The sequence below is a fragment of the Triturus cristatus genome, chromosome 6, assembly GCF_964204655.1.
Source record: "Triturus cristatus chromosome 6, aTriCri1.1, whole genome shotgun sequence".
In the NCBI taxonomy this organism is placed as follows: Eukaryota; Metazoa; Chordata; class Amphibia; order Caudata; family Salamandridae; genus Triturus; species Triturus cristatus.
In genome coordinates this window covers 19409252-19433315 of record NC_140589.1, presented here as the reverse complement: position 1 = coordinate 19433315, position 24064 = coordinate 19409252, and the positions used below count along the sequence as shown (strand labels likewise).

At 49.5% G+C, this 24064-nt stretch overlaps 1 protein-coding gene across 1 annotated transcript in view; it reads left to right on the top strand.

Annotated features, from left to right (window-relative positions):
- LOC146813655 (cullin-9-like) overlaps positions 1 to 24064 on the top strand; it is a 570887-nt gene that overhangs the window by 225617 nt on the left and 321206 nt on the right. The window contains exons 13-14 of the mRNA XM_085610143.1: positions 23173 to 23380; positions 23826 to 24016. Coding sequence (XP_085466269.1) covers positions 23173 to 23380; positions 23826 to 24016 — 399 coding nt within the window. The remainder of the gene's footprint in view (positions 1 to 23172; positions 23381 to 23825; positions 24017 to 24064) is intronic.

Here is a 24064-nt window from a genome sequence, read left to right as displayed (position 1 = left end):
CTGCCAGGTTCGAGGCCCTCCTCCACCCGCAGGCTTCCACCTGCGCCTCAGGTCTCTGGGCGCTCGCTCTGCCCCGCTGTGATTGTATTTGTATTTACTGCTTTTCTTGTGCCACTGTTCTACTGTTTATTGTTTAACTGTAGTTTGCCTTTCCTCTTTCCCTTCGGTACCTTTTATTGTGCCCCTTGCCCTCCGTTCATTCCGCCTGTTCTGCTTCCCAGTTTCCCTCCGCTGCGTCCCCTGCAGCCCTGTCCGCCCGCTCGCCCATCCGTCCCGCCTCCCAGCTGCTCCTCCCTCCCACCTCCCCTTCTGATGGTGGCCACTGCGCGAGCCCGTCTGTGCCTGGACTGCGCCCAGTACCAGACCCCCTGGTCCCCGCAAACGCCGCGCCGCCGATACGATGCCAGCACCCTCCATGCACTCAACGCCGGCCGACAACACGCCTGCTTCCTGGCCACCCCGAAGCGCACCCAAGGACCCTTCACCTGCCGGAGCTGCAGCTTCACCGGCCTCCGAGCCACCAACCCACCCACCAAGACTGGACGCAACCACCTCAGATGCATACTACTCAACACACGCTCCGCCCGCAAGCACGCCATCGAACTCTGGGATCTACTCGACTCCTCCTCCCCGGACGTCGCCTTCCTGACGGAGACCTGGATGAACCCCTCCTCGGCACCCGACATCGCCATAGCCATCCCTGACGGCTACAAGATCACAAGCAGGGACCGCACCAACGGAGCAGGAGGAGGAATCGCCATCGTTCATAGAAACACCCTCAGAATCTCGACAAGCACCGACGACACCCTCAGCGCTGCCGAACACACCACTTCCAGATCCACATCGACCCTAACACCACCCTCAGAGGAACCCTCATCTACCGACCCCCCTGGACCCCAGCCACAGTTCAGCGACTCCATCGCCGACTTCATCAGCACGCACGTCCTTGCATCCATGGACTACATCCTCCTCAGAGACCTGAACTTCCACCTCGAGAACACCAACGACAGCAACTCCACCACCCTACTCGACGACCTCGCCAACCTCTTACTCAAACAGCTCATCATGTCTGCCACCCACTCCGCCAGACACACGCTCGACCCCATCTTCTCCGCCAGCAACTACGTCACCTTCAGCCGCACCACCGAACTCCACTGGACCGACCACCACTGCATCCACTTCACCTTCGAGAAGCCCACCGCGGACCACCATACACAACGGGCCGCCCCCCACAGTTGGAGCAAAGTCATCGAAGACCCGCTAATCTCCACCCTCGCCTGAAACCCACCAATTGACACCGCCGACACTGACACCGCCGCCCGCATCCTCAGGCAATGGATTGACGACTGCACCAACACTCTCGCCCAATCAGGAAACCCTCTAACAGACGCACCTACAGAAAAGCCACCTGGTTCACCACCGACCTCCAGGCATCCAAGCAGGCCTGCCGCAGGCTAGAGAAGAAGTGGCACCACGAACAGACACCAGACAGCAATGCAGCCTACAAGAACGCCATCCGCAAACACCACTAACTCATCCGTACCGCCAAAAGGACCTCCTTCAAAGAACGCATCGACAACAACGCACACAACAGCCAAGAGTTCTTCAACATCGTGAAGGAACTCTCCAACCCCAGCTCCATCTCCAACGACATCCTGCCATTGCAAGACCTCTGCGACTCCCTAGCCACCTTCTTCCACCGCAAGATCGCAGACATCCACGACAGCTTCAACAACCAGGCCCCCCTGACAGCCACCGACACCTCAGTCTCACCGCGCCCCTGCCACACCGACCCCCTGCTCTCCTGGACCCACGTCAACGACACCATCAAAATCATGAACACCATCCACTTCGGCTCACCTTCAGACCCCTGCCTGCACCACATCTTCAACAAAGCAAGCTCCATCATCGCACCCCATCTCCACAAGATCATCAACAACTCCTTCTAAACCGCCACCTTCCCAGAGAGCTGGAAGCAGCCAAGATCAACGCCTTACTCAAGAAACCCAAGGCGGACCCTAAGGACCTCAAGGACTTCCGGCCCATCTCCCTACTTCTGTCCCCCGGCGAAAGTCATCGAGAAGATTGTCAACAGGCAACTGACCTTCTTCCTCAAAGAGAACAACATCCTGGACCCATCCCAATCCGGATTCCGCAGCAACCACAGCTCCGAAACAGCCCTCATCGCCGCAACCAACGACATCAGGGCCCTGCTGGACAACGGAAAAACCACGGCCCTCATCCTCCAGGACCTTTCGGTGCCTTCGACACCGTTTGCCACCACACCTTACGCACATGCCTCCACAACGCAGGGATCTGCGGCAAAGCCCTGTACTGGGCCACCTCCTTCCTCACCGGCAGAACCCAGAGTGTCCGCCTCCCTCCATTCCGATCTAAAGACACCAAGATCATCTGCGGCCTACCCCAAGGATCGGCCCTCAGTCCGACACTCTTCAACGTTTACATGGCACCGCTCGCCAACATCGCCCGATCGCACAACATCATCTCGTATGCCGACGACACCCAGCTGCAGCTGATTCTTTCCCTCACCAAGGCCCCCACCACCGCCAAAACCAACCTCCACAAAGGAATGAAGGCCATCGCTGAATGGATGAAGAACAGCCGCCTGAAACTGAACTCTGACAAGACGAAGGTCCTCATCATCGGATCCACCCCTTCCGCCTGGGACGACTCATGGTGGCCGGCCATGCTGGGAGCCGCACCGACGCCCACTGACCACGCACGCAACCTGGGGGACATCCTGGACTCATCACTGTCTATGACCCAGCAAGTCAACACCGTCTCCTCCTCCTGCTTCAACACCCTCCGCATGCTTTGCAAGATCTACAGATGGATCCCCACCAGAACCAGAAGGACGGTCACCCAGGCCCTTGTCAGCAGCAGGTTGGATTACGGCAACGCCCTCTATGCGGGAACCTCAGCCAAACTCCAGAAACGACTACAACGCATACAGAACGCCTCTGCACGCCTCGTCCTCGACTTTCACAGCACACCTGAAAGACCTGCACTGGCTCCCCGTCAACAAGGGGATCACCTTCAAGCTCCTCACCCACGCTCACAAAGCACTCCACAAGGCGGGACCAGTGTTCCTCAACGAACGACTCACCTTCTACATCCCAAACCGCCAGCTTCGCTCCGCTGACCTTGCCACTGTCCCCCCGCATCTGACGAGCGACCGCTGGCGGCAGATCATTCTCCCACCTCGCCGCCAAGACTTGGAACATCTTCCAGCGACAGACCCAGGACCTGCTGACCTTCAGTAGACTTCTCAAGACCTGGCTGTTCAAGCAGTATCAGCACCCTACCCCCACTCCCCTCCCCAGCAACTTGGACCCTCACAGGTGAGTAGTGCGCTCTACAAATGGATTGATTGATTGATTGATTGAGTACAATAGTTGAATCCAGGCACAAAATTTGTGCCCGAAACCAAAGTGCTGCAGCACCGCAAACAGAAAGGGCCATTCTACTCTGTTATAGGCCATACTAGCATCCAGCGAGAGGATGACCGCCTCCTCCTGGATAGAGGGCATTCTAGCCAGCACTCCATGAAGTCTCCGGAGGTTCATCGCCGTGTTCCTACCTGGCATAAAGCCGGATTGATCGGGATGCACCAGAGTAGTGGCCCCCGCAATGGCCCCTCGGGATAGGGCTAAGAGGGTCTCAGCCCCATGGTTCACGAAGGCATTGTGTGCTACTCGTGCGCAGTGTAAGGTCGCCGAGAGGGCATGGCGCCTTCGCTATGACCCGGAAGCTAGATCGGCTTATAGGATTATGATTAAATCCTATCATCAGGATATTCTCCGGGAGAAAAAGGAATATCTGGCCAGGAGGATTGAGACTGCCTCCAACTCTTGTAAAGAGATCTTTACTGTGGTAAGGGAGTTTACGGCGCCTAGATCCTACGTGGCCCACAGTGTTCCATTGGAGCGCTGGGTCTGCGATCTGGCCAAATTTTTCACGGATAAAATAAAATCTATCCAGGACTCTTTCCCAGTGAGGTCTGTGGAGGTGTGTTCCAGTCCGATGGCCGGATTGTCCTTCCCGCCCGCGCAGGGTGCGGTTTTTGCTGAGTTTCCTCCTGTCTCGGCCGATGCTTCTCTTGCTCTACTGGCCAACCTTAAATTGGGCTCACCATTGGATTCTTGTCCTGCCAAATTTTTGGCCAAGATGGCGGCCGTGGTTAACCCATTAGTCAACCCTTTGGTGAATCTTTCCCTGAGGGAGGGGAGGGTTCCAGTGCCATGGAAAAGAGCTATGGTGATCCCCCTCCTCAAAAAGCCTGGGTTGGACTCGGAGGTCTTAGCCAATTATAGGCCGATTTCCCTTTTGCCGGCCTTGGCTAAGATCACAGAGAAGCATGTACATGGTGTTCTCTCCAGCTTTCTCGAATCCAATGATTTGTTCCATCCATCGCAGTCCGGTTTCCGTCCTAATTTAAGCACGGAGACGGCACTGCTGGAAGTGTCGGAAATCATCAGGGAGACACTGGATTCTGGAGGAAGGGTCATGCTCGTCATGCTGGATTTGTCGGCGGCCTTTGACACCGTCCCCCATGAGGTGCTCCTCTCCAGACTTTATGACATCGGTCTGAGGGGGACGGTGTTCAATTGGTTTACATCTTTTCTCGAAGGCCGCCGACAAACGGTCTGGGCCTCTCCGAGCTCCGCCGAGATGTCACCATTGGGAGTCGGTGTTCCACAGGGTTCTGTGTTGAGCCCGACTCTCTTTAACATCTTTATGACACCTTTGGCGGCACTGGTGGAGTCCTCTGGGGCCCGGATCGTATCCTACGCTGATGACACTCAACTGCTTTTCACGTGTGGGAAAGGCCAGGCTTTTGATGGAGAGAACATCCGGGGTTGCTTGGAGTTGGTCTTTGGCTGGTTCCAGCGAAACGGCCTTAAGGCAAACTCCAGTAAATCGGAGGTGCTGTTCTTCGGCTGCTCTCTGGACCCTGATTGGCAGGCCTGGTGGCCATTAGGTATGGATTGCCCTGTCCAGGCATCGCTTGTGGCTAAGAATCTGGGAGTGAAGGTTGACAATAATTTGTCACTGAGCTCACATATTTCTGGCCTGGTGGGTACCTGCTTTGGTATGCTTAAGATGCTCCGGAAGTTCCTGCCGTTACTCTCAGAAGAGCACAGAAAGATCACTGTGCAAGCCTTGATAGGCTCGAGATTGGACTATGCGAACGTCCTTTATGTAGGTCTTCCGGAATATCTGGTTCAGCGGCTGCAGGTTGTGCAGAACTCCACGGCCCGGGCCATCTTTGGCCTTCATAGGCGAGCAAGAGCTTCGGGTCTGGTGCGATCGCTTCATTGGTTACCTATCAGGAAGCGGATAATGTTTAAAGCACTGACCCTGGCGCATAAAGCGCTATTTGGCACCGGAGCGAGGTATCTACAGCAGAGATTGTCTTTCTATCGCCCAGTTAGATCTCTGCGGTCGGAATCTTTGTTTCTCGCGGTGGTTCCTCGGGTGAGGAAGGCCCGCACTGGGGGTCGCTCTTTTAGTTTGAGGGCCCCTCAGTTGTGGAACTCTCTGCCTTTGGACCTACGGTCCTCTTCTTCTCTCCTTCTGTTTAGGAAGAGCCTCAAGACGTGGCTTTTTAACCTGTAGGGTGTCTTTGTCTTTTTTTGTCTTTTTTTCTTTAGTCTGTTTTTATGTTTTCGGTTTTACTGAGCTGCCTCGATAAAGCGCCGGGACACTCCACGGAGTAGCCGTGCGCTATAGAAATAAAAGTTTAACATAACATAACATAGTGAGATAGGGCTGTAGCCTGGCCGCCAGCGCCTTAGCAAGTATTTTTGCTTCCGCATTAAGGAGCGAAATTGGACAGTAGGAGGTGCACTCCTGTGGGGTTTACCTGATTTTGGGATCGCTATAAGTGTTGCCACTCGTTGGTCCCTAGGGAGTGTTCCTACCTCCAGGCTGGCCTCATACATTCCTAGCAGATGCGGCACCAGCGTGTCTGCCTCTCTCTTGTATAGTTCCACGGGGATACCAATGGGACCCAGTGCCTTCCCTGGTTGGAGCCCTCTAATGGCTGCAGTGATTTCATCTATTGTGAGATTTTCCTCCAACGCCTTGGCAGACATATGTCTCTAAGAAAGGCCAAATTTTCCTCAATGGATGTCGTTGCGAAGGGGGCGTATATTTTTTGGTAGTGGTGTGCAAATGCCGTGACTGTCATGTGAATCTGTCACGGTCTCTCCCGTGGGGCAGTTGGAGTTGTGCTACCCAGCGATTGGCCCCTTCTTTTCTTATCTAACTAGGCCAGGAGTTTGCCGGCCTTCTCCCCAACTTCATAGATGGTGTGCTGTGTTTTCATGACTCGTGCCTTAGCTTCCTCCCATTCGTGGTCTCTGTATGCTTGTTTTGCCAGGCTAAGTGTGTGGGCCTTGTTATCATTAGGGTCTGTTGTGTGCGCACTTTCTGCCCGGCTGACCGCCTGTTCCAACTCCCACACCTGCTCCGCTTTGTCCCGTTTGTGGGCCGTGATCAGGGAGATAGGTTGTCCACGGAGGACCGTTTTATATGCTTCCCATAGGGTGATGGGAGAGGCCACTGATGGTATATTTTCTTGAAAATAGTGCCTTGAGGTCTTGTGTAGGCCCTTCCATATGTTCGAGTCTTTGAGGTACCCAGGATGTGTAGGATATGTGCGTCTCCTCCCTGTGAGGTGTGATGAATATGTTACTAACACCTGGGAATGATCTGATATACCTCTGGGGAGGTGTTTGATCGCTAGTAATCTTTCTAAACCTGTTGAGGAGGTAAGTATGTAGTCTATTCGTGATAAGCTATTGTGTGCTCCGGAGTGGTAGGTGTACTGACTTTCTTCTGGGTGACTGGTGCGCCAAATATCCACTAGCCCAAGCGCATCCAGGAATTCCCGTAGGTGGGATGAAGTGCTCCCTAGGCCCCTCGTGGGTGTCTGTCCCTTGTGGCATCCATTGTGGCATTAAAGTCGCACCCTATAATTAATTCCCCGGGGGGTAGTGTGAGCAGAAATTGACCTAGGGCCGGGAGGGTGAGATTGTGGAGCGCCTGAGGAATATAGACGGAGACAAGGTTGTATGTGCACCCCTCCCATTGACAGGAAAGTGTTGCGAAGCGCCCCTGATCGTCTGTCCATGACCCGGTTGTCACCAAAGGGCAACTCTTTTGGTTCAAGATACCCACCCTCCTGGATCCAGATGTTAATTCGGAGTGCACTGACATTTTAAAGCCCCATCTATCCAATGCTTTAGTGGCAGTACCCACTAGGTGCGATTCTTGTATGAGGGCAACTGACGGAGCATGTCTCTTAAGATAGTGTAATACCAGACCCCTCTTCATTTTGTTGCATAAGCCATTCACGTTCCAGGATATTACGGTTAGGGGGGAACTCAGCGTGTGTGCGTTCTCCAGCTGCGAGTGTGGAGTGTCAGGAGTTATATCCACCTGGGTGCGTGAGCGATTGCTCGACATCGGAGCTTATTTAGTGGTGTACCAACTCTGTCATGCGCTACCCCTGTGACATACTGTATCAGCTGTTGATGTTTCAGTGGGAATAACTTAAAATTAACAAACTTAAACATGAACTGAACCCCTCCCTCCACCCCCCTCCCTGCTCCCCTGCTAGACGGATTCTCAACTACCTACCACCCCAACAGTGCAGAGTGCTTCAATCCCATAAACAGTACTTGCGTGTGGGGGGAGCGAAGTCCGAGAAGCACCTTGAAGATCCCCCTGCCCAAAGACATTACAAGTAGATGTGGTATGCATCAGTTCGTGTTTCATCGGGCATTCCGTTGTAGCGTCCCACTTTACAATCCAGACCTGCCGGCCTAGCTCAGTTATCATGTTCTGTCCATGTTCGGACGCCGCGCCTCACTGTGATCTTCAAGCACACCCCTCCATTGTTGCGAGACCCCAACTGCTAGGTATTGCCTATCTTCATGGTGAGTCGTTTTCATCACTTTCGTCTCCTGGATTCGGAGAGGACTCCCTCATCGGATGTCGTTGATGTTGTCTACCAGTGCGTCGTGATACTCCTGCCAGCTGCCAGCCCTCCAGCCAGTCGTGGGCCTCTTCGGGCGTATCAAAGAACGAAGTTTTTCCATCAGCCACCACCCCTAGCTTCGCTGGGAACAGCATTGAGTAGGTGATTTCTCTGCATCTGAGTTGCATTTTAACTTCAAGGAAGCTTCTTCTCTTCTTGGTAACTGCAGCTGTGTAGTCTGAAAAAAGGAGATCACTGAGTTCCCTATGCGCAGTGGCGGGGGCCAGCCGTGCAGTTTGCAATATGGCGTCTCGGTCGCGGAAATTCAATATACGAACCAAGATGGGTGGTGCCCTGGCCTGGGCCTTCCCCCCGGCACTCTGTGAGCCCTCTCTACTGAGAAAAAACTGGAGAGACCTCTTGGCTGGAGCCGTGTCTTGATGAGCTCTTCTATGTACAGGTCCATCGGTCCACTTTCACTCTCCAGCACGCCTGTAATTCTGACATTATTGCGCCGAGAGCGTCCCTCTTGGTCGGCCAGCTTTGCCGCTATTAGCTTGTTTTCCACTTCCAACTGGATGACTTTACGTTGCAGGGTGGTGGTATCTTTGGTGAGGGTCGCCGTTACCTTTTCAACCTCTGTTACTCTCGTGGCCATTTTCTGAAAGTCGGCGCGGAGGAAGGAGACGTCCGCTGAGATTGATCTCAATGTCGTCTGGACGCTGGTGAGGGCGGACATGATATCCTTTAGCGTGACTTCGGACTGACCCTCGGGTGTGTGGGTCGGTTCTTTAGAGGCATGTCTTTCGGTCCAGTCCCGGCAGTCTTTATAGTATGCGTACTTGTCCAGCTTGATCTGTGGGCCGCGCGCTGACCTCTGCCCCCCATCAGTATCTGACCGCTGGGGCAATGCAGTGTCCTGTCCAAGTGCGGGGCAGTACTTGCCGGTGCCTGCCTTGTGACTGTGCGTCACGCTCGGCCTTTCGGTTTTTCTGCCACGCAGTGGTAGTGGGGAGCGGCAACGCAAGTCACCGGCCCTGTCGAGGCTAGTCCTCAGTGATCGTTGCGGCAGGTAGCGGTTCGCTTCTCATCAAACCCACTCGGGGCCCCACTTGGGCGTCATGGTGTGAGGTCCATCCAGGAGTGTTAATAATCTCGCACGCTGCGGGGGCCGCAGTTGTCGGTCTATGGCAGGGCTGACGTGCCGCTTGAGGTCTCCCTGTGCCTGTGTGGGTGTCAGGGTTGTTCTGCCCTAGTCTGTGTGCGTCGCTGTTTGTGAAGCCGAGGAACTGTACTTGCTGTGTAGGGATTGTAATCCCCCCTACACAACACTGGTACCTCTGCTGCTGGAGAATGGCAGCCAGCAAGTCTTTGGGGCACTCCTGCACTGGTCCGATGATTTCGGTGCTCGCACTTCATTTCTCGCCGCCCGAGTCTTCGCTTGCGTCTCACACTGCCGCTCAAGCTCTCTGACGGTGGGCAGTCTGGGCTGGCCGGTCGTTTCCTTGCCGGTATACTTCAAAGCAGTTGTGGCACCCGCCTTTTCTGATGGGGCCGCGCCATCCCAGGCGCTCCCCCGCTGGGTTGCGGCGCTAGGCCAAGGCCCCTGCTTCAACCTCGTGTGTAGGCCTCTTCACGCTTGCTCGCTGTGGGTCACGCTGGAGTCCGGTTTCAGCCTCTGAGTGCTGTTGGAGGGCGCCCCACACGTTCCTACGCTGGAATTCCGTCTTTGGGGTCAACTTGCTGTGCGGATTATATGTCGGATTACTGGGGGATTTCTCGGCGGTCCCGGAGCTCCTCTAGACTGCGGCTATCACGCTTGGCTGCTAGCCATGCTCCCCCTGACTAATAATTAAACGCAGACAGAAAGCTAATATTCCAAATGACTTGAGACGATTTTATATGCAGTCCTATTTAAGTATTGTCTGGGCCTTTGCAAACAAAAGGCCCATATTTTCTCCCCCAGAAACATGACAAACCTGTGTGTTTAGTGTCCCCATCCCTAGTAACTGGTGTTATTTATTTTTATTTTACCCTTTCCTACTGAAAGGTTGGGTTGCAACCTTTCCAAGAGAAAAAATACCAGCCACTTGGTTATGTTTTAGGAGTACACAAAGACCTAGAAGCATTACCTAAACAGGAATAAAAAAAAATATATATATATATATATATATATATATATATATATATATATATATATATATATATATATATATATATATATATATATATATATATATATATATATATATATATATATATATATATATATATATATATATATATATATATATATATATATATATATATATATATATATATATATATATATATATATATATATATATATATATATATATATATATATATATATATATATATATATATATATATATATCCTACTGGCAGTCGCCAGTAGGTAGTTATAGTTAGGACCCCTTTTCCATAGGAAATCCGCAACATTCTATTTTGAATAACTTTGGCGCCGGTCGACGAATCCTCGCGAATTTCTCAAAATAGGTGGGGCGCTACGCTCCGCTCCTACCCTGAAAGTCTCGGGAGGATTCGTCAAGCGGGGGCTGAGATAAAAAGGGGGTCCCAAAACGCGTTTTTCCCATGCATTTTTCCATAGGACCTTTAGACAGGGCTACAGCCCGAACGGCTGAACAGAATTACTTGAAATTTGGCAGAGAGGTAGTCCTCAGGTCAAGGAAGTGCCTTTTGTAGGTTTGGTGTAAATCTGTTCAGTAGATTCTGAGAAAATAGCCTTTAAATCAATATATATATCTGAGCCAGCTTACGGTACGCTTACCGTAAGCTTACCGTACGCGTACGGTGGCGTGCGCGAGCGCGATTGTGATTGGCTCTTAGATCTTAGTAAACATTCGAATCGGCCGAAACCAGGAAGCGGCGGCCGCCATTTTCTCTCTCGCACTGAGAGTTAGGTTGTTAAATAAAACCAATAAACATGTAAAGGGGCTGTTTAGACAGCTCCCACACACATAGCCATGTTGAGGGAGTCCCCAAAGACCCCCCAAGGCCAAAAATGCAATTTTTATTTTTTCGCTAATTTCGCCGATTACGCTTACCGTACGCGTACGCTAAAAAATATTTAAAAAAAAACACTATCCACACTCTCCCCACCCCCTGTGCTTTTGGTGGCCGCAGGCCACCAAATGTGCATGGCGTATTAATTGTGTGAAAAACCACAATATTTTTAACAAAAATAATAAAAGAAAAAATTATCCACACTCTCTCCACCCCGTGTGCAAATGGTGCCCGAAGGGCACCACTTGTGCATGGCTTATAAAAACTACGAAAAATTAAAATATTACCTTTCAAAACGAAGTGCATCATATGTCCTCCATGTGCGCACGGTGCGCGAAGCGCATCATGCGTACATGGCCCATCTAGCGTAACGTGGGCACGCGGTGCGCGTAGCGCACCGCGTGCCCACCGTGCGTGCACGGCACTAACTGCGTAAAGTGGGCGCGCGGTGCGCGAAGCGCACCGCGTGCTTACTGTGCGCGCACGGTGCGCGAAGCGCACCGTGCGCGCACGGAACGAACTGCGTTAAGTGGGCGCGCACGCCACGAATGGCGTAAAGTAACTTAGCATTTAAAAAAACGTACAAATTCACTGAAAAAACCATAGGTTTCACACACGTTATAGTTAGGAATTAGCATTTAAAAAACCTTGCAAATTCACTGAAAAAACCATAGGTTTCACACATGTTATAGTTAGCGGAAATTTTACTGATAAAAAACCAGTGAAATTCCCCCGTTATAGTTAGTGCAGGCAACTATAACTCACGCGACCGCAATCTTCTGCTGATGACATATGTGTCTTTATGAAAAAAAAATATTTGTAATATATGTATAGCTAAAAATGTATGGAAGAAGACATGGGCAAATAAGTGTCTAAATACAGTATTAGCATCAGCAGAGGATTGCGGTCGCGTGAGTTATAGTTGCCTGCACTAACTATAACGGGGGAATTTCACTGGTTTTTTATCAGTAAAATTTCCGCTAACTATAACATGTGTGAAACCTATGGTTTTTTCAGTGAATATATATATATATATTAATATTATCTACTGGCGGTCGCCAGTAGATAGTTATAGTTAAAACCTAGTTTCCATAGGAAATCTCAAAATTCTATTTTGAATAACTTTTCCGCTCAGCTCCTACCCTGAAAGTCTCGGGGTGATTTGTCAAGCGGGGGCCGAGAAAAAGGGGGGGTCCCAAAACGCGTTTTCCCCATGCATTTTTCCATAGGACCTTTAGTCGCAGCTACAGCCCGAACGGCTGAACAGAATTACGTGAAATTTGGCAGAGAGGTAGCCATAAGGTCAAGGAAGTGCCTTTTGCAGGTCTGGTGTAAATCTGTTCAGTATTTCCTGAGAAAATAGCATTTAAAAGCATATCAATATCTATACGCGCGCACCGTGCGCGCACTGTGCGCGCACCCTGCCGTGCGCGAGCGCAATTCTGATTGGTTGTTAGATGTCGGTAAACATTCGAATCGGTCAAAACCAGGAAGTGTCGGCCGCCATTTTGTGTCTCGCAGTCTGAGGGGGTGAAAAAAAAAGGTGGAGAACGTGAAAAGGGGGCAGAGTGGACAGTTCCTGACCCCCTAGCCTTGGTCAGGGGGTCACAGAAGGACCCCAAGGAAGAAAAAAACAATTATTATTTTTTTTTTAAATCGCGAGGTGCGCGCACCGCACGCGCACGGCACGCACTGCGAACCGTGGGGGCTCGGTGCGCAAAGCACACCGAGCGCCCACAGCGCGCGCACGGTGTGCGTACCTCGCGATTTAAAAAAAAAAAAAAACATTTCACGGTGCGTGCACGGTGAAAAACCTGGAAAAAAAATAATTAATAAATGCATAACTTAGCATTTAAAAAACCGTACAAATTCACTGAAAAAACCATAGGTTTCACACACGTTATAGTTACGAATTAGCATTTAAAAAACCTTGCAAATTCACTGAAAAAACCATAGGTTTCACACATGTTATAGTTAGCTGGACATTTCACTTGTAAAAACCAATGAAATTCCCCCGTTATAGTTAGTGCAGGCAACTATAACTCACGCGACCGCAATCCTCTGCTGATGACGTCAGATATTACATCACTGATGACATATGTGTCTTTATGAAAAATAAATATTTGTAATATATGTATAACTAAAGATTAATGGAAGAAGACATGGGTAAATAAGTGTCTAAATACAGTGATGTAATATCTGACGTCATCAGCAGAGGATTGCGGTCGCGTGAGTTATAGTTGCCTGCACTAACTATAACGGGGGAATTTCATTGGTTTTTTCGAGTGAAATGTCCAGCTAACTATAACATGTGTGAAACCTATGGTTTTTTAAGTGAATATATATATATATATATATATATATATATATATATATATATATATATATATATATATATATATATATTGTAACCATTTGTAACATGGCTTTTTTATCTCTTTATGTACTTTACTTATTCAGCCAATGCCACGTCAAATGCCACTGATTTTGGTAGTTGCGCGCTGCACTCTCGTGAATGGATGGTCCGTTTCTCGGTGCACGTAACCTTGGCTGCAGGGCACAGAGTCCTTATGCTGCCGCACACGGTGGAAAAAAAATGGAGGGTACATTGTTTAGGAGAGGGTCATCATCACATGTGTAGGTTTGGTTTAATTTGTTTAGTAATCTGAAGGAAGTGACTGGTGGCCTTAACAAATGATGGTAGTGTCTGGACAATGGGCTGGAGGTGCAGTTAAACAAATAAAGATAGTCTCTCAGTGGCTGTATCAATGCCAGAGACGATGGGATGCCCAGGATTGCTTATTTTTATGAATTTTGGGAAGCATATAAAATCTCCCAGGTCTTGGTTCAAGATGAACAAGTACATCAGCTGTTGTTTCATGAATGAGATTTAAGCTCCTGTACTTTACAACCATATTCTTAATTTATTTGCTAAAGTCTTCTGTGGGATCTGTTTCTAAAGATTAGTTAATGTTGTGATCCATTAGTTGCCTCATTCCCTCCTAATCACTTACTTTCATGGCAAACACGGAACCACCTTTGCTTGACTATATTATAGTGATATCCGTTTGTAGCATGTATGGCTGTAGATACACATGCTCTCAGTGGCATAATGATGGCCCCAACAGGCCCAGTGGTGTGTGGGGGCCCAGCTCCAGGGAGCCCCCTCTGGCATGGTTCACGGGCGGCAGGCTTGGGTCAGGAGTGTGGGGGACCCTCTCCATGTAACTTGCAGGGCCCCCCCCTAAAGTTTTGTTTCGCCACTGCATGCTCTGCATTTTTCTGCCTTCTAGTGTTGGGCATGGCTATTTACACGTTTTTCTTCAAAGAAGTCTTTCGAGTCATGAGATCTACTGTGACTCCTCCCTTAGTGGGCAATGGGCATGAGCACTGACTCAATTTTCAATAGTTTTTCCTGCGATCGGGTTCTGATGTGTACCGACGGAGCTTCAAGATCCGATGTACTTTTTACTTTTTTTCTCATGACCTCCGTGAAAAAGTAAACTCCCAGTGTTGGAAGAATCTCTTCGTCGGCTGTGTTTCCTCTGGTTGACATAACCCAGTGACTGATGCCTAGCGACCACATTCCCGAATGTCAGGGCCCCCAACGCTATGCCAGGGCAGTGAACCCTCTCGACGGTAGAGAATGTGGAGGTTAAAGGGTGATGGAATGGACACCTTTCCAGTACTACTCCCAGTGCCATGCTAAGTACCCTCACAAGGTTTGTAACCTCACCCTCTACCCATACATCGGCGATGCCTACTGTGAATAAAACCTCGCCCTTTGGTCGAACAAAACCCTACGATATAGAAAGGAGAGGCATTGGGCACACAGCAAGATGGATTAGCAGTCCACCTCCAATTCCTTGATGTCTTTGGCAGACAACACCCCTTCGTAGCTGAGGAAAGAGTGTAGTGGACTGACAGCTGTCACTCAATCCAAATATTCGAATATAAGTCAATAAGGACACTCAATGAGGAGCAATAGACCAATAGTGTGTGTACAAATCGGCTTTAATGAAATGGTAAAGTAAGTATATGGGTTAGAATCAAAGCAAGGTAACTTGATATGTTTTCATAATTACAATTAAATGGTCAGATTCACTAAAAGAAACTATGATCATATACACAAGCGTCAAATATCTAATTGAAAGCCATGTAGCAGTTGAAATACCATTCCCTCGTTCTTGACTTGAAAAACCGTATTAGTCAACCGACTATGAAATGCACAGTGGATATTACATGTTATTGGAATATTCATAACAGTCTTATAGGCACAAGAATCTAAATAAAGCATAATACAGTTGCATGCAAATAGAACTCTGATGTCTTAATCAGTAGTATAAAGCAGTGAAATAAAGGCCCATCATCCCTAGGTGGAACGTAACTCCTCCACAGTGCTGGGAAGCCCTTTTCCTTCCTCTCGAGTCAAGGAACAGCACAGCCAGGGAGGCAGCAATGGGCGATGGCAGCTTGCACAACCCCATCAGCGAGCTTCAGTTCCTTCACACGCGTCTCCGTACTTAAATATCCTGAAGCTTCGCTTATGTCATATTTTGTTCCTTTCTCGCAATTTCTAGCTTTGTTATCAGAATGTATCCGTTGGCTGCCCTAACGCTCCTGGCTTTTTCCTGAACTCTTTCTCAGGGCCAACATAACCTTCGGCTGCCTCTCTCCTACGCTTCCAGCGCCTTCTTATCACACCAGCTGCAGACAGTCACGTCTGCGGAATGCTGAAAAACAAGCATAGATGCAACAGTGTGAACCTTCTGTACTGCTCACGTTTTTCTGCATGTATTATCGGTCATCCACCCTGTTCAGACTAATTAACCCTTCGCGTCACAATGTCTTCCGCCACTATCCCTTTACTACACAGAGAGGATGCTGGCCCTTCTGACATCTTGTCGCACCACCCCACCCCACCCCACCCCACCCTACCCCACACCTAGCCCAGAGGCCATTTCCTCCAGATTCCAACCCAGAAGAATATTAGGCGGAGAATCTGCAGACATTCAGTACCAGCATCCCTCATGTCAAGAACAGGCAGAAGGTAATACAAATATTGGCCCAACACCCATTTCAAGCCTCGTAAGAGACCTTACGCCAAAGGAGTGACAAGACAATAGCGTCTCTAGGGCTGCTGCCTCCTTCTGCTTCCGGTCGGCACCAGATGAAGACCTCTGATTTGAGAAAAGACTCAAACGTGGGTGTAAGACCCATACAGCTGTCGAGCCCTACATGGCCCAAGGCCACTGACAAGCCTCAAAACCACTCATAGCCAAATGCACTGCTGTTGGAGGCACCCAAGCCCTGTCTACTGAGAAGTTAGTGTTGACACTGAGAGCACCATTGACGACCTGCTCTGAAGATTCTTAGTAGCCCATCCTGTAAAGATTATAAGAGGAGGTTGAGCCTACAGATGCACCGCCCCAAAAGAAGAGGCTTGTGTTCAAGGTGGAACCCGCAACAGAGGCCCCCTTAAATTCGTTGTCCATGAGACTTAAAGATAAGGGCACCGCCACCTTCTGATCCACCTCTTCCACCTCCGTTACTGCCTCCTCCTTCTCTTCCGTTGCTGTGCTCACGCACACCACACTCACCCCTCTGGCAGAATTGCCTGAGGTGTCCCCAGGCTCCTTCTCATACCCAGGCAGCCTCTTCGTCCTTGCTGACCCCTGACTCCCCCCTTCGAGTCAGGCCTGGAAATTACACTTAAGAGAACTATGATGTTGACCCCCTGGGCCGATACAGGCTTCGACCACTACCCTTTCAGGGCATCTCCGCTGGATTCCACGGCGTATCACAAGGTCATCCAGCAGGCAGCCACTTTTCGCAAGGTAGACATGCACGCCCTTCAGGTAGAAGAGGTCTTCCTTGTGAAAATGCTTTGAAATCAGAGCGGAGGGTTCAGTTCCTGCCCCTGCCCAAGGGCATGTGTAAATCAGTCTTGAGACATTCAAAGAGCCCATGAAGGCAAGGGTAATAACACCCAAGATGGAGAAGAACTAGAAGCCCTCCCCTAGTGGCCTGGTCAGGGGCTATGTCCCTCCTGAATGCCTAGTTGTCTGTACTGCCTGCAGAGGGACTTCTTCTCAGGTCACCGACAATGCCCTGATGCCTAACAAAAGAGCAAGAAGCTTGGTTTAGCGGACAAAAGGATGGCTGAAAGTGTTGTTATCCACTGGTGCAGATCCAACTGTGTTGGGCTTCTCTCCATATGCAACAGGTCTGAGTGTGAGGAGATGCAGGAGCTGCTCCAACATCTCCAACATTCTTTGCTCCATAGATGCTGCTGATACAGACACCAGGGAAGGAGGTTAACCCCAGAGTCCTCCTTATTCTGCATGACCGGCTTCGCATCTCTGGGTTTATGCCAGAGGTCCAGCAGAATCTTCTTTACCTCACATGCAATAAGGAGCATCTATTTGGACGACATGTTGACTAGATGCTGGAGAAGATAAAGAAGGGCGGTGACTTCGTATAATCGATAAAGTGACCTTCAAACTCTGGCTGCTTGGGGCTCCTCCCAGAGGTAGCAGCCTAGAAAAAGGAGCCACGTCTCTTGACCATCCCACTTGTATCAAAAGCAACAGTCCTTCCACCTGCAGGTATTTAGGGGCTACATCAAAGATACCTACAGGGGCAATATCAAGCGCCTGGTAATATGGCCTCCACCTCCGAAACACTGACTTTTCCTTCTTCCCCCTCTGATCACCTGTCACCTGGGAGATTGCAGGATTTACTTCTCTGCTGTGAGTAAATTACCTCAGACGAGTGGCTTCTCGTATTTGTCCACCACGGCTACTAGAACATCCCACAACCTCTCCCCATCCTCCCACCCTGCATACATATCCTTAGCAGAGAAGTTCTTCAGGAAAAGATACAACTGCTCGTCCTCAAAGGCGCAATGGAGAGGGTTCTCCCGCACCACAGGGACAAATATGCCTACTCTCTTTACTTTTTCATTCCCAAGAAGAACTGCTCCCTGAGACCAATCCTGAACCTCAGACCCCTCACTGAATTCATCCTTTCTGAAAATGTCCACATGACAGCACTTTCGCATGTCATTCCTCAGCTCCTGCATGGGGACTATCCCTGAGGCCAGTCCTGAACCTCAAACCCCTCACTGATACATCCTTTCTGAGCATCTCCACATGACAACCCTATGGCATGTCATTCTTCAGCTCCTGCATGGGGACCATCCCTGAGGCCAGTCCTGAACCTCAAACCCCTCACTGATCCATCCTTTCTGAGCATCTCCACATGACAACCCTATGGCATGTCATTCTTCAGCTCCTGCATGGGGACTATCCCTGGGGCCAGTCCTGAACCCCCAAGGCCCTCACTGATCCATCCTTTCTGAGCATCTCCACATGACAACCCTATGGCATGTCATTCTTCAGCTCCTGCATGGGGACCATCCCTGAGGCCAGTCCTGAACCTCAAACCCCTCACTGATCCATCCTTTCTGAGCATCTCCACATGACAACCCTATGGCATGTCATTCTTCAGCTCCTGCATGGGGACTATCCCTGAGGCCAGTCCTGAACCTCAAACCCCTCACTGATCCATCCTTTCTGAGCATCTCCACATGACAACCCTATGGCATGTCATTCTTCAGCTCCTGCATGGGGACTGTCCCTGAGGCCAGTCCTGAACCTCAAACCCCTCACTGATCCATCCTTTCTGAGCATCTCCACATGACAACCCTATGGCATGTCATTCTTCAGCTCCTGCATGGGGACTATCCCTGAGGCCAGTCCTGAACCTCAAACCCCTCACCGATCCATCCTTTCTGAGCATCTCCACATGACAACCCTATGGCATGTCATTCTTCAGCTCCTGCATGGGGACTATCCCTGAGGCCAGTCCTGAACCTCAAACCCCTCACTGATCCATCCTTTCTGAGCATCTCCACATGAAAACCCTATGGCATGTCATTCCTCTGCTCCTGCATGGGGACTATCCCTGGGGCCAGTCCTGAACCCCCAAGGCCCTCACTGATCCATCCTTTCTGAGCATCTCCACATGACAACCCTATGGCATGTCATTCCTCTGCTCCTGCATGGGGACTATCCCTGAGGCCAGTCCTGAACCTCAAACCCCTCACTGATCCATCCTTTCTGAGCATCTCCACATGACAACCCTATGGCATGTCATTCTTCAGCTCCTGCATGGGGACTATCCCTGAGGCCAGTCCTGAACCTCAAACCCCTCACTGATCCATCCTTTCTGAGCATCTCCACATGAAAACCCTATGGCATGTCATTCCTCTGCTCCTGCATGGGGACTATCCCTGGGGCCAGTCCTGAACCCCCAAGGCCCTCACTGATCCATCCTTTCTGAGCATCTCCACATGACAACCCTATGGCATGTCATTCCTCTGCTCCTGCATGGGGACTATCCCTGAGGCCAGTCCTGAACCTCAAACCCCTCACTGATCCATCCTTTCTGAGCATCTCCACATGACAACCCTATGGCATGTCATTCCTCTGCTCCTGCATGGGGGCTGCATGACCGTGTTAGACCTCGAGGATACTTACTTCCATATACCATTTACCCCGCACAAGGTGTTGTTACCCCCACTTCTGGCAAGGGGCCAGCTCTACCAACTCAAAGTCCTGCCCTTTGGTGTCGCCTCTGCCAAAAGGTGTACACCAAGTGCCTGGTAAGGAAGCCGCTCATCTAGAGAGGCGCAGCACACATGTTCCCTTTTCTCGACTGCTGGCTGATCAAAAGTGCCAGCAGGCACCAATGTCGAACCCACACACGAGCAGCGATCTCCCTGCTCTACTGCCTGGGATTAACCATAAATGCACAGAGTCTGATCTTTAACCCCTCCAAGTCAAGCCCTTCTTGGGGTCCACTCCTAAATGCCATATCAGGCAAAGCCCACCCCGACCAACAAAAGGTGTTGGCCTATTAGCAGCTGCTACTTATTTTTCAGCCTAGTCATCACCTCACAGTCAGAACTATAATCTACCCTCTAGGGATGATGGTCTCATGCATCATCCTAGTACCGCATGCCACACTCCACTTGCGTCCATTACAGCAGTGCTCCATGGAGCAGTGGTCACCAGTGAAGGGTCATTTATAGAATCTAGTTTTGGTGAAGGCCAGTGCTTATTGCTCTCTGCAGTGGTGGAATAGCAACAGTCAGTTGCAGGGCAGGCCCTTGACAAACCCTGTCCCGCAGGTGACCAATACCATGGATGCTTCCATCTCAGGCTGGGGGTCTCATTTAGACACTGTGACAATGCAAGGAATAAGGCTCTCCAATTCCAGGGGCTCCACATCAACTACCTCGAGCTCAGTAGCCATACACCTTTCAGGTAATTCACGGCAAACAGTATGAATGTCATGTATTACCTCCAGAAACAACGTGGTACACATTCTCCCCAGCTCCTGGCACTAGTGCAACCGATCTGGTACTGGGTCATCTGCCACCGCATAGAACTCCTGGCAGAGTATTTCCCAACTTTGTCGTCCTGCTCCAAAGGACACATAAGCAATTCCACAAGTGAAAACTCAACCTGCAAATTTTACTCCCCTGCTTCCACTATTGTGGCGCCCCACATATAGATCTGGTCACTACCCACAGCTACGTAAAAGGCCTTAACTTTGCCTCCAAGTACTCACACTCCCAATTCAATGCTCTATGACTGAACTAGTCAGGGATATTTGCCTACATTGCCTACGTTTTTCCTCCACCCCCACTCCTTCCCTAACTGGAAGATGTCTCAAATATCCCTCACACTCACCCTTATGGCTCTTGTCTGAGTGGGACAGCCAGAGATATTCATCAGCCCCCACGAGAAGCTTCCCAACAGGCCAAACCTTATTCCAGAGAAGCAAGGCTTAAACGGGCACCCAGACCCCAGACAACTCAACCTAGTGATCTGACACCAGAGGACTTGGAGTTTGTCTATTTCAGCCTCCTGCAGGACTGCATGAGGATCCTGTGCAAAGAGTGCAGATCTACTATCCTGGCGTATTATGCAGCAAAGTGGAAAAGGTTTGTCTGGTTGCTACCTCTTTCACCTGCAAAAGTTAGGACTCGCCTACACCTCTATACAGCTATACCTGCCCACTTTTGCTGCCTAAATGCACACTAGGGTAAATGTTTCTTTAGTTATAGTCCCCATCATCAAGAGGATTATACCTGTCAGGGTGCCACACACCCTCCTCCCCTGCATGGGACCTTAGTGTTGTACTCACCAGGCACTTGGGGCCCCCCTTTCAAACTCCTGGACTCTTGCCCTTTAGATTTCTTCTCATGGGAGGTGGCCTTCGTTATAGCTATAACTTCTTCAGACACATCAGTGAGGAGTAGGCACCCCCGCAAGAGACCTTCATTCAAGGTCACAGGGATAAAGTTGTTCGGAAAACTAATCGTAAGGTTCCTCACCTCAGTGGTATCTCCTTTCCATTTCAGTCAAACAATAGAAATGCCAGTCTTCTTGCCGCAGGTAAATTCTGTGGCTGAGAGCTGTTCATGTGCGAACGGACCCTATGTACTATATTAATAAGACTAATATGTACTATATTAATAGGACTAAGTCCTTTTGGAAATCTGATCAACTCTTTGTAGATTTTGCTGAACACTACAAGGGACATCCCATCTCGTAGGCTGGCATAGCTAGGTAGATAGTTAAGTACATCCAGTCCTGTTAGCACAAAGCAAAAAGAACCCTACCTCTCCCTCCCCAGGGCACACTCGACCCACAAAAAGTGTGCAGCAATGGCTTTTTTGGAAAACATCCCCCTAGCTGACAAATGCAAATGGCCACCTAGCAAATTCCACACACCTCTGCTACAGACTGTTTTGTGGATAACCTGCCTGTCAACAGTCTTTGGTTGGCCATCTGCATCTTCTACAGGTTAACTACCGCTTCTAGAGGGTACTGCTTTACAGTCTAAGAAGAGTATGTATTACCTCAGCAACACATGCTGCAAACGGAAAATGTTACATACCCGGTAAGTATCTGTTCATTGTGTTTAGTGCTGTAGATTCACATGAGCACACTCTCCTTCCCAAAATCTTATGTCTGCTGCTAATACCTCCTTTTTTGGAGTACCTTATTTGGTTTTTCACGGTGTAACATGCATACATATCAGTGTAAACGTAGAAATATTTGCCGTAAGTAGCACAGAGTTGCAATATATCAGTGTACACTTACCATTCATGGCTGTGTGGGTATGAGGCCACAATGCCACGCTGACTCAGCGTTCCATACATACATCCACCCACTGTGGGCAAAACAAAGTTACATGGAGTTGGTGCTCATACACATTGCCAACTAATGCAGGAGTCACAGGACATCTTATGTCTTGATAGACTCCTTCAAACAAAAACAACCTGCAAGCGACTAAGCTCAGCAGTAGATGGCAGGATATGCAGAGCTCGTGAATCTACAGCCCTGCACATTATGAACAGACGCTTACAAAGTTATTAATATTTTTTTTCTTTTGCAAGGCTGTTGATTTTGACATCCCAGCATGTTCATCATCCTGGCTCCTTTGTACGAGATCTGCCCACAGGTCCGTTCAGTTAGAGACCTATTGAAATATTGATATAGAGCAGTGCAAGGTGACAACAGTACATGTGATGTTATGTTAGAAATGTGTAAAGCGCCAGGTTACTCAAATACGAAGCGTCCCCCCACTAGGTTTTCTCCTTTACCGTCGTCAGAAGTATACAATAAGACAACCATAGTCATTAAATGACCGTGGATTGCCCGAAGAAACAGGTTTTCAAATTCCTACGGAAAAGCACTTCTGAGGGCTGCATACTGAGATCCAGGGGTAGAAGGTTCCTCGTTTTAGCTGCAAGCAGACTAAAGGATCTGCCACCCAGACGAGCTCAGTGAACTTTGGAAATAGTCACTTTAGCTGCTCCCGACGATCTAAGATTGCGATTGGGCCAACAGAGTTTAACTAGGGGGAACAGGTTTCGAGGACCTTTCCCGTTTACAATTCTGTGGTAGAAATATACCAGGTCATGTAGTGTAAGGATATTCTTAGTTGTAATTAGCTGGTAGGTGGTTTGTGGTTTATGATGATATGCAACAAGTTTATCAAAGGACCGAACGCTGATCTGTAAATCATGTCTTTAGAGAGAGGATGGTGAAGATGCTGGTGGATCTGTTGACTAACCAGGTGAAGGAGAAGAAGGTGATGGTTATGGTTCTGCAGTCAGTCTACAGACTGATGCTGAAGTTCGACTGGAGAGTCCTCTTTGCCACAGAAGGCGGAGTCAGAGCTGTGCTGGCCGGCATGGAAGAACATTCGAGCTCTGCATCTGTCCAGCAGGCTGCCCTGGCGGTAGGTGCATGCATTTTATTCCAGAAGCAATGTGGTTGTGAAGAAGGACAAAGGAGAGGGTTGTGTTTCTTTCTGTGGTTTGTCATCATTGTGGGTGTTCAGCAATCGTTTAGGGACTATGGCACAACTTCACCTGCAAACCTAGATTGCTTCACCCTAACATGATTGCCTCTATTTTTCTACTTATTGCAGAATGGTTAAAACAAGAATTTCAGGACATAAACTGTTTTTCACTTCTTCCAAAGTAACTTTTGATGGAGACTTCTAACTTTGTGTTCCTCAACTGTTCTAGAAGCAAAACTCAATTTGTAGAACAACAAATTTTACAAGAAAAACACCAATTAATGTTGAATTGTTACCTGTGGATAAGCAGAAAGGAACCCCTGCATATCGAGCACTCGAACCTGCGGGCTTTACCAGGCTTCTCTTTTCTCTCTGTTTTCAGGTCCTGAAGGTGTTGACAGGCGCTGAAAACCTCCAGCTTCATAGCTCTTCAAAAACCTATCAGCTCAGCCATGCAGATGCTCAGGTGATGCGTGAGATCTTTGCGAGCATCGGCTCAGCAGCCAGCCCAGATTCTGAAAGTTTGCTCTGCGTCATACCAGCCGCTATTAGGAAGATGCTTGCCACCCCTGGGTAAGAACCTGCAGCGACGTCAAATTCTGTCTCTTTTTACATTTGTAA